General features: G+C 47.9%; 1 protein-coding gene across 3 annotated transcripts in view; it reads right to left on the bottom strand.

Annotated features, from left to right (window-relative positions):
• Nucleotides 1-753: 753 nt before the first annotated feature.
• CRMP1 (collapsin response mediator protein 1) overlaps nucleotides 754-16,637 on the bottom strand; it is an 80,864-nt gene continuing 64,980 nt past the window's right edge. For all 3 annotated transcript variants that reach the window (XM_032254159.1, XM_032254160.1, XM_032254161.1), the window contains exons 11-14: nucleotides 16,051-16,221; nucleotides 9,005-9,184; nucleotides 6,009-6,174; nucleotides 754-1,818 (exon numbers count right to left, since the gene is read on the bottom strand). In XM_032254159.1, the coding sequence (XP_032110050.1) occupies nucleotides 1,727-1,818; nucleotides 6,009-6,174; nucleotides 9,005-9,184; nucleotides 16,051-16,221 (609 nt within the window). In that variant the 3' untranslated portion in view covers nucleotides 754-1,726. The remainder of the gene's footprint in view (nucleotides 1,819-6,008; nucleotides 6,175-9,004; nucleotides 9,185-16,050; nucleotides 16,222-16,637) is intronic.

The following is a 16,637-nucleotide window of genomic DNA, read 5'->3' as shown; positions in this document are numbered from 1 at the left end:
GTCATCACCATCACCACCACCACCACCATCACCACCACCACCACCACCATCACCACCACCATCACCACCATCATCACCACCATCACCATCACCACCATCACCATCACCACCATCACCATCACCACCATCACCATCACCACCATCATTACTGTCATCACCATCACCACCACCACCACCATCATCACCACCACCATCATTACCATCACCACCATCATTACTGTCATCACCATCACCACCACCACCACCACCACCATCACCACCATCACCACCACCATCATTACTGTCATCATCATCATCATTGTCACCTACTACTACTAACAGCTAATGGAAGCAAGCAACTTTGCCTGCTGTTTTTATTCCTCCTTTAGTGTCTCTCTAGCTCATGGAAATGGAGGGAAGAAATGTGAAGTTTAGGAGATTGAGCTTCTGCTCTGAGGCTGATCCACACAATACAGATAGAGAAGAAGGAGAGCCAAGAAAGGCCAAGCAGGAGGGAATAGATGCAGGATGTGTGCCAATTTTGTGGAAGCCTGCCCATCAGCTGTCTTCCCTCTTTTCTCCTCCTTGGGTCTCAGGAACTCAGCCTTCAGAAGTCATGAACTGAATGTCTCCGCCCACCCCCACATCCACCAGTCTCTACCAAGAGTGCATCCTCAGGAAGCAGCCACCACCATTCGTTATCACGTGGGGGGACTGCCAGGCACTTGTACCCAACCCCGACACCACCACTGAAATGAAAATGCCCAGTCAGGACAGCAGGCAGTTCATTTTCTTTATTTTTTCACAAGCTTTGAATTCAGAAATAAGACCCACAACAAGTTGGTTGTTAAGTAAAAATGGGAGTGATTACAAAGGAAAACTTTGTACAAAACTTTAAAAATCTGACTGCCCCGTCAACTGCCTCGGAGGGACCAGGACTCAGGCCACCCAGGGGCAGCCATCACTCCCCCATCGTCAGCCCCGAATGGGGATGGGGAGACCTCTTTCTGAATGTGAACCTGGCTCGGCCTGAAGCCTAGAGCTGGCTTGAAGAACACACACAGACCAGAAGACAGCACGGTGAGTTACAAGTGCCATGGAGACCAGGGTTTCTGACACAGGGTGTGGAGGATGCTTCTCTGCAACCCAGTGCAAGGCTTCCCCTGCCATTCCGAGAATTCACAGATCTCACGGTGGAGGTGGGCCGAGCTTCCTTCTAGTGTGGACCAGGGGAGGGGGCGATGAGTAAACATCTTCACTGTAAGAGTTTCGGGGTTGCCCCTGAGGGCTTGAGGTCTCGGCATCGTGTCTCAGTCAGTCCTTGGCGATGTCCCCTCAGACGCACTCACAGACTTGCATACGTAATTTAGTAACATGCATCAACTATCCTAGAACATCTACAGGGTGCAAAGGAACCACCACTCAGAGAATCATGGAGCCAGTGGAGTTAGAAGTGGAAGGGACAGAACAAGACAATGCTAAAACCCGTGGTTCACTAGGAAGGGGAAATGAAAACACCATGCTCCGAGGTGGATTCAGCATGAACACAACTGTGGGCAAGGAATTTCCAAGCAAACACACCACATGAGTACCACTTCTTCCTAAACAAAAAAGGGAAAGAGCATCCTTCGACTTCCCCCTCCCTCCATCAGCACCGACTAAAACTGTGGGTTTCAAAAACACTGACAGGAAAAGGGATGGACATGATTCCCAGAATCCTTCAGCTAGCTCCTCCGCGCATCCGCGTTCAACCGAGGCTGGTGATGTTGGAGCGGCCACCAGGAGGCGCCACGATGCGGTGGCCGGTGCGCCTGGGATTGTTGTCATCTGTCTGGGCACCTGAAAGAGAGTGCCAGTCGCTGTTGGATGGAACTGGATCGACATCAGCTTCCCGCTCCTCCTGGAGGCCGTGTACTTTGCCATGCCCACCTCCCTCCCCTGCCTTAGCAGAAGCCATGCCCCCACCCTCCCGGTCTTCAGATGTTCTCCACTGGACCCAACCTTCATTGGGCTCAGTCCAGGACCGCTCTGGGAAGCCTCCCTGGCCTCCGCAGAGGCCACTGCTCTCTCTTCTGTGCCCCGCAGCCCCTGGGCTCTCCCTCCTTGAGCCCTGACCACCTTGGGTTGTTCTTGTCAAATTCCCCAGTAAAATCTGACACGTCTGAGACAGGTGATCAAACCCTTACTAAGTGCCTACTGTGTGCCTGCACATGCTTGGTGCTATAACTTGTTACTGCATTTACGAAGTGGGTGTTTGTACTCCCAACTTATGAACGAGCAATCTGAGGCTCAGGCAACGTGTCTCCGGGGACGCAGGTGTTGGGTGGGGAAGCCAGGATTCAGGCCCAAACTGGTTGGTTTTCAAAGCCCGTGCTCTTAGGCAGGGTCCCGGACTCCAAAGGTATTTTGCATATTGTGTGTGTACACATTTGTATATGCATGTGCATACGTGTGTACACGTCCATGTGAATGACTCAAGCTGGGTTTACTTCCCTCATTGGCAATGGGTGGATCTGGAGGGGGCGTGGTGTGCAGAGGTTCTTAATTTTAAACCTTCAAAACCAACCATGCATTCTAATTTTATGTGTTCCCTTGCATAAAGATGTGAAATTCTAGCAGCAAACCCAGTGCCTGGAGCTCAACAAATATTTATTAAATGATAATGGCTAACATAATGGCTGTCTCCTCCAGTCAGCTGGGAGCTCTGGGGGAGAGCGGAGCCAGTCTTCCATTTACTGTTGTCTGCCATGTCCCCATCACCAGGCTCTCAAAAATATTTCTTGAATGAATGAATGAATGAATCACAAGGGTAGATTTGAGGGGACTGGCTTTCTGCTGCATCCATTGTCCTAGTGACCTTGGAGCATGGGGATATATTTTTCTGCCTTACAATGCACATTTCTGAAATCAGGATGGCTCTTATCATTGTTGCATATGTTTAATGAGGCAGTGTTTTTCCTCCAGGAAGCTTCCAACTTAGTGATTCACTCTTACAATGGTGCACATGATGTCTATGAATTGCAGTAACATGAAAATCTTTGCATTGCCTAATAGATGAGAGTGTTTGGCCCTCAGTTTCTGAGAGCTTCCCTGTTGTCTCTCAGCCGTGGCACCTGCTTTGTGACTTGGCTTGTGTGTTGTAATAAAATATTTAGTATTTAAAAAAAATATATTTATTAAACGAGTAAATCATGAAGGATGGATAATGCTGAAGGGTGGGAAATGTAGTCCTCATCGGGGAAGGGAAGTCGATCTGGTGGAATCGGGGAAACGCAAAAAGAGAAAGCAAATGGGCTGTAGGTCTGCCTTTCTTCACGGTCTAGCACACAGCCTTCCTGCGCAAATAACTCACAGTCTTCCTGCGCTCAACTCAGACCCTCAGCTCATAGAAAAATGCAAGTTAGCTCACTGCAACCACAGCATTATCAGTACGGCACAAAGCGCTCTTCAGCACACAGCACGAGCACCATCCTATAAAATCTCCAGCAAGCCTCAGTCTCCTTGCAGTCAGCTCCTTCCTTGCTGACCTACCCCACTGCACCCTTTCATACTTTTTCTAATAAATCTGACTTTCTTTACTTACAACTGTCTTGGTGAATTCTTTTTACTGCCTGCAGAACACTGGCCCCAGAAAGTTTTAGTGCTAATCATGCCTTGAATTTGGGCAATTTGGAGTAAGACAACACCCCAGTTCCTTGGCCTCATTTCCTTTTCTGCAAAATAAGAATAGCAGACTAGATGAGCCCCTTCCAACTCTGACATTATTTATTTGTCTATGTAGGCCACTAAGAATTCAGTTCAAAGTACTGACTTTTCTCTTCTCCCATTGTTTCAGTGGTAAACAATTTGTCTTCGTGTAATACAAGAATCCCCTAAAGGCTTAGAATCAGGCCTAGTACTTAGTACCTTTTTCCTTATAAACATCTGTGCCTTGCTGGTTACATGTCTGTACTTTGAAAATACCTGCTGGACAAAAGGACACTAGCTATAGTTTGGACTTTTGTCCCCGAAAACCTCATGTTGAAATCCGATTCCAAAGTTGGAGGTGAGACCTAACGGGAGGCGTTGGGTCATGAAGTGTTTGGATCACTCATGAATGGCTTGATGTCAGCCTCCAGTAATGAGTAAATTCTTGTTCTGTTAGTTCTCAGAAGAGCTGGTTGTTAAGGAACCTGGCAGCTCTGCCTTCTTCCTCTGGCTTCCTCTCTTGCCATGTGACCTCCGTACACGCTAGCTCTCCTTCACCTCCTGCCAGGCTGGATAGCCTGAGGCCCTCACCAGAAGCAGATGCGGCACCATGCTTCTCGTACAGCCTGCAGAGCCGTGAGCCAAGCAAACCTCTTTCCTTTAGTTACCCAGCTTCAGGTACTCCTTTATAGCAATGCAAATGGACGAAAACAGACTACGAACGCAGGCTACAGCTCTATAATGTAACATATGCAGATATTAAAAAGGGCATCTGTGAGGTTGTTACTGATGCTGGAAAGCATCTATGCTGTTGGTAGCAAATGAAGCCGCCTATCAACCTGCCATGAGGCTGGCAGACAGCAGTGGTGCTGTGGGCTTGAGGAGGACTCAGGGTGAACCTGGGAGAACAAGGGTGGGGAGGGGCCCTTGCAGGAGGCTTTGAACTGCATTGTTATTCTTGTTCTAAGAATAATGGGGAGGAGGATTTTCTGTCCATGTTTAATTGCAATTGCGCAATGTTTAATTGTCTAACTCCAGAACAGAGGTCCAGTCTGCAAACTCCTTGAAACCTTGCATCTTATCAATACCCAGACAGCTCTTCCCAATATTGAAGCCAATCCCTGTTTTGCTGATTGAGCATCACATGAATATTAGAGTTCTATTTAGGGTCTCTTTTGTGCAAAAATATTAAACACTGGAAGCTCTTCCATGAAAGTCTTACTGAGAGTGAGACAGACGGGGAGGCCTCCCTGATTCATGCCTCTCCGCATAACCACTGAGTCAGACACTTCCTGAATGGATACGAGGTTCTCCCACCACACAATCTAAATCGACGCTTCACCCTCTCTCTCTCTCACTTGGTCCCTTCCACTCTCTCTTTTGCTAAGCCTATCACCTTTCCTGACCAGGAGTTAGCCAACTGCTCCATTGACCAAATCCAGCCCACCACCTGTTTTTGTAGTCTGTGACCTGTGAACAGTTTGTACATTTTCAAATCGCCATTGAATATAACATCCTAGGTGTTGCCTTTTGGCTCAAAAAGTCTAAAGTATTTACTATCTGGCCCTTTAAGAAAGAAAAAAATCACCATATTCATAGTGCCTAGTGCAGTGTGGAACCCGTGCGATGCCTCTTAAGAGTTTGCAGGACAAAATTCCAATTCAACTTTCTCAACGTGTGCGTGCCTGCCCTCACGTGGCCATCTGACGAAATCGCAGACACACCGTCCTGGGGCCTTAAGAAAGGAGCGATCAAGTCAATATCTAATTTTTTCCCACACATTTGCTGAGCGCCAAGTCCTGGTATTTTGACACTGGATCTCTTGGAGCTTCAGTTTCCTCTTTAAATAAATAGGTATAACACCACTCTATGGAATAGTGAGGATAAAATAAAATCACGGGCTATGAAAGTGCTTGGTACACTGCAGTGGACACACAGACTGAAGACATGCACAGTTACATGCCCTGCCAATGGCAGCTGCTCTCATCTCCTGTTCATCCCATCACGCCATGTCTACCTTCACGAGGAAGCGTGGGAAAGTGTCCCCAAGTGTGTGTAAGGATGAGCCCTGCACCAATTCTGGTGCCACTCTTTGTAAACCCAGGTCAGATACCACCATGGTGCCCCTCTAACGTGGACCCTGCTCTGCTTGGCAACCATGCCAGCCCACTCTGTCCCACCAGTGAGAACAGGCTGTGGGTGGCAGTGGGACGTGATACACTCCCTTCCCTGCTTCTTCATCAAGTGTCCAAGGCCACATGTCCATTTCCTCAGAAGCAGCAGGAAGGGCTCGGGCTGAACTGCTGCAGGGGTGGGAAGCCCAGGCCGCCACTGCTTCCTACCTGATAAGCTGAAGTTGGACTGGTGGAGGTTTCTGATGGGCGGGGGCTGGTGTTTGGAAGGCGAAGATTTGGCTGAAGGAGCGGGAGTTGCATATTTGGGTGTAGCTGGCACCTCGTACACAGGACCATCATACATGCCCCTGGAAACCCCTTGCAATCCAAAAACCTGACAGAGGAAGGGAGAGAATGATTGAGCGTGATTGATCGACACTGTGTGCGTGTGCCTTTCTGGGCAGACAAAGCAGAGCCCTGCGGGCAAGAGAGGAACCTGAGGTCACTTCGAATGTGCATGCACACAAACACATAACACACACACATGCACACATATGATATGTGCACATCACACACATGCACCCACACTCACACAGGCATTCATACACACAAGCATGCATAGACATACATAGACGCACACATCACATACATGCACCCACATACATGCACACATGTGTGCATGCATGTGCAGTAACAAAACATGCCTATACAGTAGCATACACGTGTGAACATGCATACACACACTTAAACACATTCATAGATATTCACACTCAAAGGCATACACTCACATATGTATACACAAGCATACATGCCCATACACATACACACTCAGATATACACACCCCTATATATACTTACACACATGCACACTCGTACACATACACACAAAGCATCATGCGGAAGGACCCCAGATCCCTTCCAAGAAGAAATCACTTTCCCAGACACTGCCACCTTCCCCCACCCCCGGGAAGGACCCCTGGATCCCAGACAGGCAGCAGCGAAGGGCCCATCTTCATGTACGTTCTTGCAGAAGTCAACGGTGAGGCAAAGATTCTGGAGGCAGGTAGTTTGTTGGGAGATGGTTCCAGAAAGGGGGCAGCAGTGGGGAGGTGAGACAGGGAGGGAGAAAACAGAATAGACGGGCACCAGGAGTGGGCCAGGTGTGTGGGCCACAGGGCTGGGGACGCTGGGTGGAGAGCACGCCTCCGCACTGGCCTGCAGAAGGATGGGGAAAGAAGGCAACAGAGCCACTGCCCCAGCCCCACTGGGAAGGGTGGTGGGGGCGGAGACCCTGAAAGCAGCAGGGTCCTCCTTCCAGGCGGGAGGCTGTCAGCCTGCTGGGAACTGGCGACAGCAGCCCTGGTGCCCTAGGGGTGGCCAACGGTGGGAGGGCACCTGCTCCAGGCAATAGAGGACAGCACGTGTCTGGGGACTTGCATAGGGTCCCAGCATGGGTCAGTGGCAGCGCCCTACCCCAACACAAGGCATTGTCCTCTACAGCAGATGACAGTGCCCTGACCCCAGCCCCGGCTCCCTTCTTCTCTGCAGCAGCTGACAGCACCCTGACCCCCAGTTCTGCCTCTCCATAGGGGAAAGCCTCAAGTTTAGCACCAAGCTGAAAGACCCAGCACCTGCACATCACGTCGGTGGCCCTCCCCTGTCCCTGGAGCCCTGCTCCTCAACTCCCTGGGCCTCACTCTATCCTGTCCACTGTCCTCTGTGGCTGCTGCATTGCCTCCTGGGTAAGGCCCTTCATCGCTCCCTGAAACTCAGGTGGCCAGAAGCAGGCCCCCGTGCAGGTCTCTTCCCTCACCTGGCCTAGCTCCTGCAGGCTGAGGAAGGAATCCCTGTGCAATGGGACCCCCGGTCCTAGTGCTCCAGCAAACTGCTGTCTTGGCATTTGGGGTCAGATATCTGCTCTCTCGGAAGCTGACTGTTAACCACAGGCCTTGGGTTCAGACCAAGAAGGAAATGAAACCAGCCAAGGGGTGTTTCTGCCTCTTCAGTGGGTGTCCCAGCCAGGGATTTCCATGAGTCTCCTGTCCTCACGTGGCCTGCTGCCTATGCCTGGCCACGTCTCAGATCTGACTTGTTTCTGCCCCAACGCTTGTTTCCCCATCTTGTGCGATTTGGTGTCTTTGACCTGCATGCTACACCTTATGGGAGCCGGCAGAGCCTCCTGGTTGGGGCTGGAGCCTGGGAAGGCGGGAAGGCAGGAAGCCCTCTGGACTTTTCCATCTCAATTGGTGCCACTTACTAAGCACACAAAGAGCAGGACCACACATGTACACACATGCTAACATACTGCACACACACACACACACAGCTCAACACATGCTCACATACACATACGCACACATCCCCATATGCATGCATACACATGTGCATGCATGTACACATGCACACATCCCCACGTGCATGCATGCACACATAACATACACAGACACACATGCACACACGCACGCACGCACACACACACACACACACACACACCCATGAAGCTGGCTTTTCTGGCAAACATCAGCTGCCTCATGGGGAAAGAAGCTGCCATGCGGATGGGAGGGCCTGGCTAGGGAAGGTGCTGGCCACGCGTGGCAGTCTATCTCAGCTGAGAAAGTTCTCTCCTCCAGTTGCTCTGAAGTTAGGAATAGAGCCCGCTCCTTGCTTTTGACAGATGTCCTGAGGTCAGTGCTTAAGGTGATTCAAGGAAAATATGGAACAACAGGGCAGAACCACCAAGGGAGGAGGGAGGGGAAGAAAGGCTGGATCTGAAAGGAACCTGGCCTGCAGGACGCTGGGGTAATGCCTCTCTCTAAAGGGCCAGGCCTGAGGGTTTCCAGGCCTTGACTCTGGCTAAGCCCTTCATGGCTCTGGGCTGCAAAAGCAGGATCACAGCAGCTCCAGTGAGTGTGCAGGATTCCTTATGATGACGCAGGACAGTGCCCAGGGCGCTCGGTGAGCGTCCCTCCTGTGACCCACCCACCTTCACGGGTGCATGTCCCTCTACAGTTGCAAAGCCCTGGACCTTGCATGTCCTCATTCGATGCTCACTCCTGTCCTCAGACAGGAGCCCAGGGCAGCGTCTCAACCCATTTAACAGAGAAGGAAAGGGAGGTTCCCAGGGCTCTGGTGTTATTAACTCTGCACACGTCAGACCTCAATTCCCCAAGAGAAGCAGTCGGCTCTGGTCCCACGGTGGGCCCGTCCCCTGCAAATGCACTCACCTTATTCCTGATTTTGACGCGCTGGTAGAGGTGCTCCGGGAACGGCTTCCGTGGGATGAAGCGGCCCATGCCCTTGTTGACGTTGATGTTTCCGTCTTCAAAGACAATCTTGCCCTGGCTGATGACCACTAGTGGGGAGCCGTGGCACTCCATGCCCTCGAAGATGTTGTATTCGACCGCCTGCACCAACAGCCTCAGCGTTACTTCCCAGGCTTGCTGTGCCCAAACCCCGCTGTTCGCCACAGCGATTTTGCCTAATGTTCTATCACAAGCATGTTCCAATGCTTTTCTCTCTCTCTCTCAAAACACCTTTTATCAACTGTGTAATATTCCACTGTATGATCCAGAGTGTCTATAACCAACAACTCACCGCTGGGCAGGTAGGCTGCTGGTGGCTTTCTATAATCAAATCAATATGGTCCTGGGGCATCACCAACAGGAAGGGGGTCCCCCTGGGGTTAGGCAATGTGGCTGCTTTGACTATGCTGGACATAAAGATAAATAAAATGTTCTTTATTTTATTTAAAACACCTCTTTAAATAGTTTTTCTCTAGGATAGGTTTCTAAAATCAAATTACTGGGTGAAAGAATATGCACTGTTTTAAAGCATGTGTTGCACATGGCCAAGTTGTTTTCCCAAGGGATCAGACCAATTGACACTGTATCAGCAACGAGGGAGAGACACATTTCAGGTTCACCCCTCCAGCTCTGGGGAATGCCATTTTTTCTTTCTCCGCTAATTTGAAAGACAAAATAACATTTCCTTTAAAGCACACATTTGGCCGGGTACGGTGGCTCATGCCTGTAATCCCAGCTACTCAGGAGGCTGAGGCATGAGAATTGCTTGAACCTGGGAGGCGGAGGTTGCAGTGAGCCAAGATTGCACCACTGCACTCCAGCCTGGGGGACAGAGCGAGACTCTGTCTCAAAACACAAAACAAAACAAAAACAAAAACACATTTCTTCCATTACTCTTAAAGTGAATGCTTGACCTCGTGTGTCAACTGCTTTTTATTTATTATTTTAAAAGTAGGTCATATAGACGGTTAAAAAAAATCAAATGGTAACAAACATATTTGACAGAAAGGAAGTCTGTCTTCTACTTGAGTCTGAGATATATGTCTTGAAGAGTTTCTTCTATATCTCTATGTATGTCCAAGGCATGAATAACTGTCTCACGTATACACATCACTGCACAGACATGCCTCACCTTGATTTTGCTTTACCTCAGCAATTGTTCTGTATCAGCACACATACAAAATAGTTTTATGCTATACCGTATTTCATCAGGAGGATGTACTACCATTTACAAGCCCAGTTCCCAAGGATAAACATTTGGGTCATTGCCATGCCTTTGCTAAAAACAATGCTGAAACAGACTCTGCACCAACAATCTGCACACGTGAACATGTTTCTAGATGTGGACTTTGGGGCCAAAGAGTAAATGGATTTTCACCTTTGATAGATCTGCCCTCCCAAAAAGGCAATGCTGGTTCCCATTCCCAACAAAACTGTGAGCTTACCTGACAGCCTTTGGTAAACAGTATCTATGTATATTACACTGCTGATCTCAGTTGCTGGCACAGGTGAAAAACAGCATCTCTACGTTGCTATTTGCATTTGTGACTGAGACTGGGTCTCTTTAAATCAACACATGCCATTTCTATATTTCTTACCGTGTCACTGTGTTTTTGCACATTGTTCTATTTCTCAGGGTCTTGGCATTCTTCTTACTGATTTCTAAAAGTACACACTCACTGTTAAAGAATTTATCCTTTGTTATGTGTGTTGCAAATACTTCTTCCCTCCCTGGTCCTCTGTCGCTGGAACTCACGTGAAGTAACTGTTTTTGCCGCACGGATTATTCTGCATAGTTTTTGTGTAGTTGATGTTCAAACACACCAATCTTTTCCTTTACCATTTCTAAGTTTTGTGTTTTGCTTAGCAAGTTCTTTTCCCCTCCAAAATTGCCATTTTTTAAAATGTGTGTTTTATTCTAGTCCTTTTATGGTTTTATTTTACCTTAATCTTTGATCCATGATTTGATTTATTTGCTAGTAAATAGCAAGGCAGAGGTTAAGCCTGATTAGCCAGGTGTTCTAACACAATTGGATGACTAACTATTGTTTCCTAATTCTAAATGTCTCCTAATATTGCAAACCAAATTCTCATATGCAGTCAGTCTATTCCTTGGCTCTCTTTTCTTGTACCCATACCAAACAGTTTGATTTATTGAAGCTTTATAACATGTTTTCATAACTGGGATGACTGACACCTCCACCCCAGATTTCCCTTTGTTCAGAACTATTTCAGCTGCTCTCACATTTCCCATCTGTGAACTCTGCTTTCTTAGTGAAATAATTGAATTTTCTGATGGAATCACATCAAATTTATAGATAAGATTAGAAAGAATTTATACGTTCACTCCATCTAATCTTCTAAGCGTAAGCGTTCTTGAATTTATGTAAGTCTTTATTTTATTTATTTATTTTTGATTTGTTTGTTCTGAGACAGGGTCTCACTCTGTCACACAGGCTGCAGTGCAGTGGGACAATCACGGCTCACTCTAGCCTCCAACTCCTGGGCTCAAGCGAACCTCCTGCCTCAGCCTCCCAAGTAGTTAGGACTACAGGCACGTACCACCATGCCTGGTTAATTTTTTTATTTTTGTAGAGGCAGGGTCTCACTACGTCACTCAGCTTGGTTTCAGACGCCAAGCCTCAAGTCCGCCCACCTGAGCCTCCCAAAGTGCTGAGTTTATAGGCGTGAACCACCACACCAGCCCAAGTCTTCAGTTTTTATTGCTATTACAGGTTTTTTATTTCCATTCTATTTTCCAAAGTGTTTTTTGATTCTTCCATAGAAAAACGATCAATTCTTTATATTGGTTGATAATCTGATGGTGTTTGACGATTTTTAGGTGCCTTCTTGGGGATTCCAGGCAATCACGTCTCCTACACACAGCTGTTGTCACTGTGTCAGCCTCACAGGACCCGGGCAGACGGCGCACTTCCAGTGTTAGCATTTGCTAACCTAATTCTCCCTGGGCGACCCTACTATGGAGCGATTCATAACTGTGTGAGGGTCACGTAGACTATAAATGCTGAGGGGCGGTGCAAGGAACAGGTCGCCCATCTCCCAGCTGAAACTGGCCAGCCCTCGGGGACCTGGGCTGCTGTCCCTACTGTTGTGTGAGGAACATGCTGTGCTGCAGTGAGAATCTCAAGCTGGGGAGCTGTGAGGAGGCCCGGGTCATATCACAAACGTCACACCCTGCATTTCACAACAACACCGAATTTTAAACATCCATTCCTTCATTTCTTAAAGGTAATACACAAACGATGTAAAAATTTAAACAACACAAAACACTGCAATGAAAAAGCCTCCTGTCTCTCCCATCCATGAGCCCCCGTTCCCTGGTTCCCTCCAGGGAGGACTCTTTTCTACCCTTTAAAAGGCAGCCTGTCAGCTGATTGTGCATAAGCAAAACGTGGTCCATCCCTACAAGGGAATGTTATTCAGCCATCAAAGGAATATGGCACCAATCACAATACAGCATGGATGATCCTCAAAAACAGGATGCTAAATAGAAGCAGCCAGGTGTAAAAGGCCATATATTCAATGATTCCATTTATATAAAATGTCCAGAATAAGCAAATCCATAGAAACAGAAAGGGGCTGACTGGTTGCCAGGGAATGGGGGAGGGAGAAGGGGGCTGATTGTTCACAGGTACAGGGTTTCTTTTCTGGAGGTGATGAAAAAGTTCTGGAATTAGTGATGATTGTACAACCTTCTCAATATATGAGCTGCTATATACTCAATATCTCAATATACTTCTCAATATGCTAGGCTCAAAAAGCCACTGAACTGTATACTTCAAAATGGTGACATTTATGGTATGTGAGTTATATCTCGATAAGAAAGCTTAAAACATCCAGATAGTCTACGATATACAAACATGTACGCATACCCATGATATAGCACTTTGATGTGAATATGTTTTCCACTAAGATAGGAAAGCTGTGTTTTATAGAAAAGTGGATCTAAAATCTAATCACTGGTCAATATACAAGAAATGATCTCTTTTCATTGTTAAAAGTAATTTTTTTTTTGAGAGGAAGTCTCACTCTGTTGCCCAAGCTGGAGTGCTGGCGCGATCTCAGCTCACTGCAACCTCCACCTCTCGGGTTCAAGCAATTCTCCTGCCTCAGTCTCCCAAGTAGCTGGGACTATAGGAATGAGCCACCATGCCCAGCTAATTTTTTTGATTTTTTTTTTTTAATAGAGACAGGATTTCACTATGTTGGTCAGGCTGGTCTTGAACTCCTGACCTCGTGGATCTGCCTGCCTTGGCCTCCCAAAGTGCTGGGATAACAGGCATGAGCCATCATGCCAGGGCAAAAGTAATGTATTTTTAAAACACACAAAAATAAAACTAATCTCTAACAGCATTTCTCAATCCATGTTCTGAAAAAATTGCAATTATGTGAATCGCACTGCTTTAGACAGAGAAAATGAAACAAAGTCCTTTGGTCGCTGGCCTCTTGCTGCTATGACAAGAATTCAAATCTTGCCCCTCACACAGAGAGGGGGAGGCTTCCCCAAGCTTAACCTGAAGACAATCACCTCCTAGGTAGGTAACCTCGGGTATATTACATATTGCTATGGGTTGAACTGTGCTCCCAAAAAAGATATGTTGAAGTCTAACCCCCACGACCTCAGAATGTGACCTTATTTGGAAATAGGGTATTTGCAGGTGTAATTAGTTAAGATGAGGTCACGCTGAGGTGTGGTGGTCTCAAAATGCAATGCCTCACATCCATAAAAGGAGACGACACAGCGGAGAAGGCCACGCAATGACAGAAGTAAAGATGCAAGGGATGCCTTACGTGCCACAGAACCAACAACTGCCGGGGACGTCAGACACTAAAAACTGCCTGGAAGGGATCTGCTCCCAGAAGTCTGGCCAACACCTTGGTTTTCAACTTCTAGCCTCCAGAACTTTAAGAGAAGAAATTTATTTTGTTTAAACCACCCAGCCTGTGGCATCTTGTAAGAGCATCCAGAGGAAACTCATGCCCATGTCCTCTCTCTGTCCATTTTCTCATTTATTAATAATGACATACCTAACTTGATCTGAGGATGACATGAGGTGATGCATGGACAATGCTGAGCATGAAGTAACTATAAAGCAGTATTTGGCTGGATTGTGATGATAATCAGAGTGCCCACCCTTGAGCATGGAATCTGGCGTGGCCCCTGATCCCACACTGAAATAATAGGATGATCCCAGCTCAGTCTACCTCCTTCTGCATCCTTGTCAGCTGACCTGTGACTGGCTGACTCAGACATCCATGTTCCTTTCCAGACAAGGATCACCTTGTGAAGGAAGGGGCAGCTCCCACGGCCACATGGTGGTGGGCGTGCACACCCTCTGCTATGGCTGGAGTGTCCCCTCAAAATTCAACTGCACATTTCATTGCCATTGCGATGGTATTCAGACATGAGATCGTTAGGAGCTGATTAGGTCATGAAGACTCTGCCCTCATTAATGGGTTCATGATATTATCACAGGAGTGAGTTAGCTACTGTGAGACTGGGCTTGTTATAAAAGTGAATACAGTATGATCTTGATATTTCTTTCCCACTTGTCCTCTTCTGCCCTCCTGCCCTCTACCAGGCGATAACTCAGCAAGAAGGCCTTTGCCAGATGCCAGCACCTTAATATTGAAATTCCCAGCCTCCAAAATGTGAGCCAAATAAATTTATTTTCTTTATAAATTACCCATTCTGTGGTATCTATTACAATAGCACAAATGGACGAAGACACCCTCTCACTGGCAAGAGCCTCAGATATTCTCCCACTGCCCCTCCTATGTGCACAGCAGTGTGTGGACACATTAAAGAATTCATAATAATAAATAATATAATTGCATGCCCTGCTAGGCTGTACATGTGAATGGCATAAACCTTTCTCCATGGGAAGGCGACTACAGGCACCCCATTTCCTGGAGTTGGGGGCTGTGGGAAGCCAGCAGTGCTACAGGGAGCATTGTGTATTGCAGGAATGGCCTGGACCGGTGAGCCGGACAAGGTCAGCGGGCAGCTACCAAAACCTCTGCTTCTGCAGGCCACGTCTCTTGGAGCCAAGCAGATACTCCAGGGCCGTGGCCATGAGCTGCTACAAGTGTTTCCCATGGCTGTCTTATGAGACTTCCTTGTCCTTGGCATCCTGTCCCCATACCCGTGGTCTCCTTCTCCAGTATGTGACCCCAGGGGCTATGAGAACTCCCACTGTAGTTCCAACCTGGTGTGCACGTGCGCTACTTCTGACCTGTGTGCTTGGGCAACTCCAGTGAGCCAGGGACCACTGTGGCCTCTTGGGCTTGTGCATGTAATTGTTAATCCAGACTCAAGACCGTTGCTGGCCATGCAGGACGGTGTTAAAGCAAGGCCTTAGGGAGGCACAGGTGTCCTCTGCCATCTCTGCATGCACCCTTTCTGTGCGTGCATTTTGCTGGTTGCTGCATGAGTGGAGAAATCACAGGCATGTATGATACAAAGCGGAGATGGCCCCTAACCACAGGCATGGGATGTGAAAAAGTGCGCACTTTAGCAGCCTTTCCTGTCTATTAGCAGCCAGCCACAAAGCCAAGTGGGAGGCTTCTGATATACCAAATCAAATCCTTTCCAGCTTGACAATTAAATTGATAACCTTAGGACTAATACTTTCCCCTCTGAGCCCTGCGGCTTACGACATGGAATTATAAGCAGTGTCAGATGGGTGGGAAGGCATGCATCCATGGGCAAGAGCCACGAAACAGAGAGAGACAGAGAGAAAGAGAGGGAGAAGCAGCTTAGCTGAGCCTGCTCAAATCCCTCCTCCCAATCTCTCCAGCTGGAGGAGAAACGTGAATGACTGAGTCACGCTAGATATCAGATCACATCCTTGTTGGAAAATTTGTAAATCATTTTTAATCACTCTTCTAAAATGATTACAATGAAGCATCATTTATCTCAGCAGCACAAACAGGCCAGGACTTACCGACTTGTGACTTTTGGCTGTTACAGTCTTCACCTTGTCCGGGTCCCAGATGACCACGTCAGCGTCTGAGCCCACGGCAATCCGCCCTTTCCTTGGGTACAGGTTAAAGATCTTGGCTGCATTGGTGCTGGTGACAGCAACAAACTGATTCTCGTCCATTTTGCCTGTAGCCTAAAGGCAAGACCCGCTGATGAGAGGAGCATCTCATAATGGGGCCAGGAGGAGGGGCAGCTGGGCACAAATGGAAGCCTGCCAGCTGGCGTCCTTGCAAGGCTCGGTATTCTCTCCTTTCCAGCTAAAAACCTGCCATCGTCAAAGAATCCCAAAGGGCCCAGCCTCATCAGAGAGGACATTTAATTAACCGCACAGAGGTGTGCTGACAAAAGAGCCAGTGTGACATCTGGTCCATGTCACCAGGTCCAAATTTAACAGAAGATAAAAACCTTTGGTTTCAGGTCAGGGATCAGACTGTGACCCAGCTCTTCCTCTGCAACAAGAATTCTCTCTACCCGCCCACTACCCCAACTCCTAACACACAAGCACATGCACACAGTTTCAGCGCCCTCTCCACATGAACTACCACCTGG

The sequence above is a fragment of the Sapajus apella genome, unplaced genomic scaffold, assembly GCF_009761245.1.
Source record: "Sapajus apella isolate SASKATOON/1434 unplaced genomic scaffold, GSC_monkey_1.0 scaffold85, whole genome shotgun sequence".
NCBI lineage: Eukaryota > Metazoa > Chordata > Mammalia > Primates > Cebidae > Sapajus > Sapajus apella.
The sequence above is the reverse complement of the archived record's forward strand: the minus strand, read 5'-3'. Positions and strand labels throughout refer to the sequence as shown.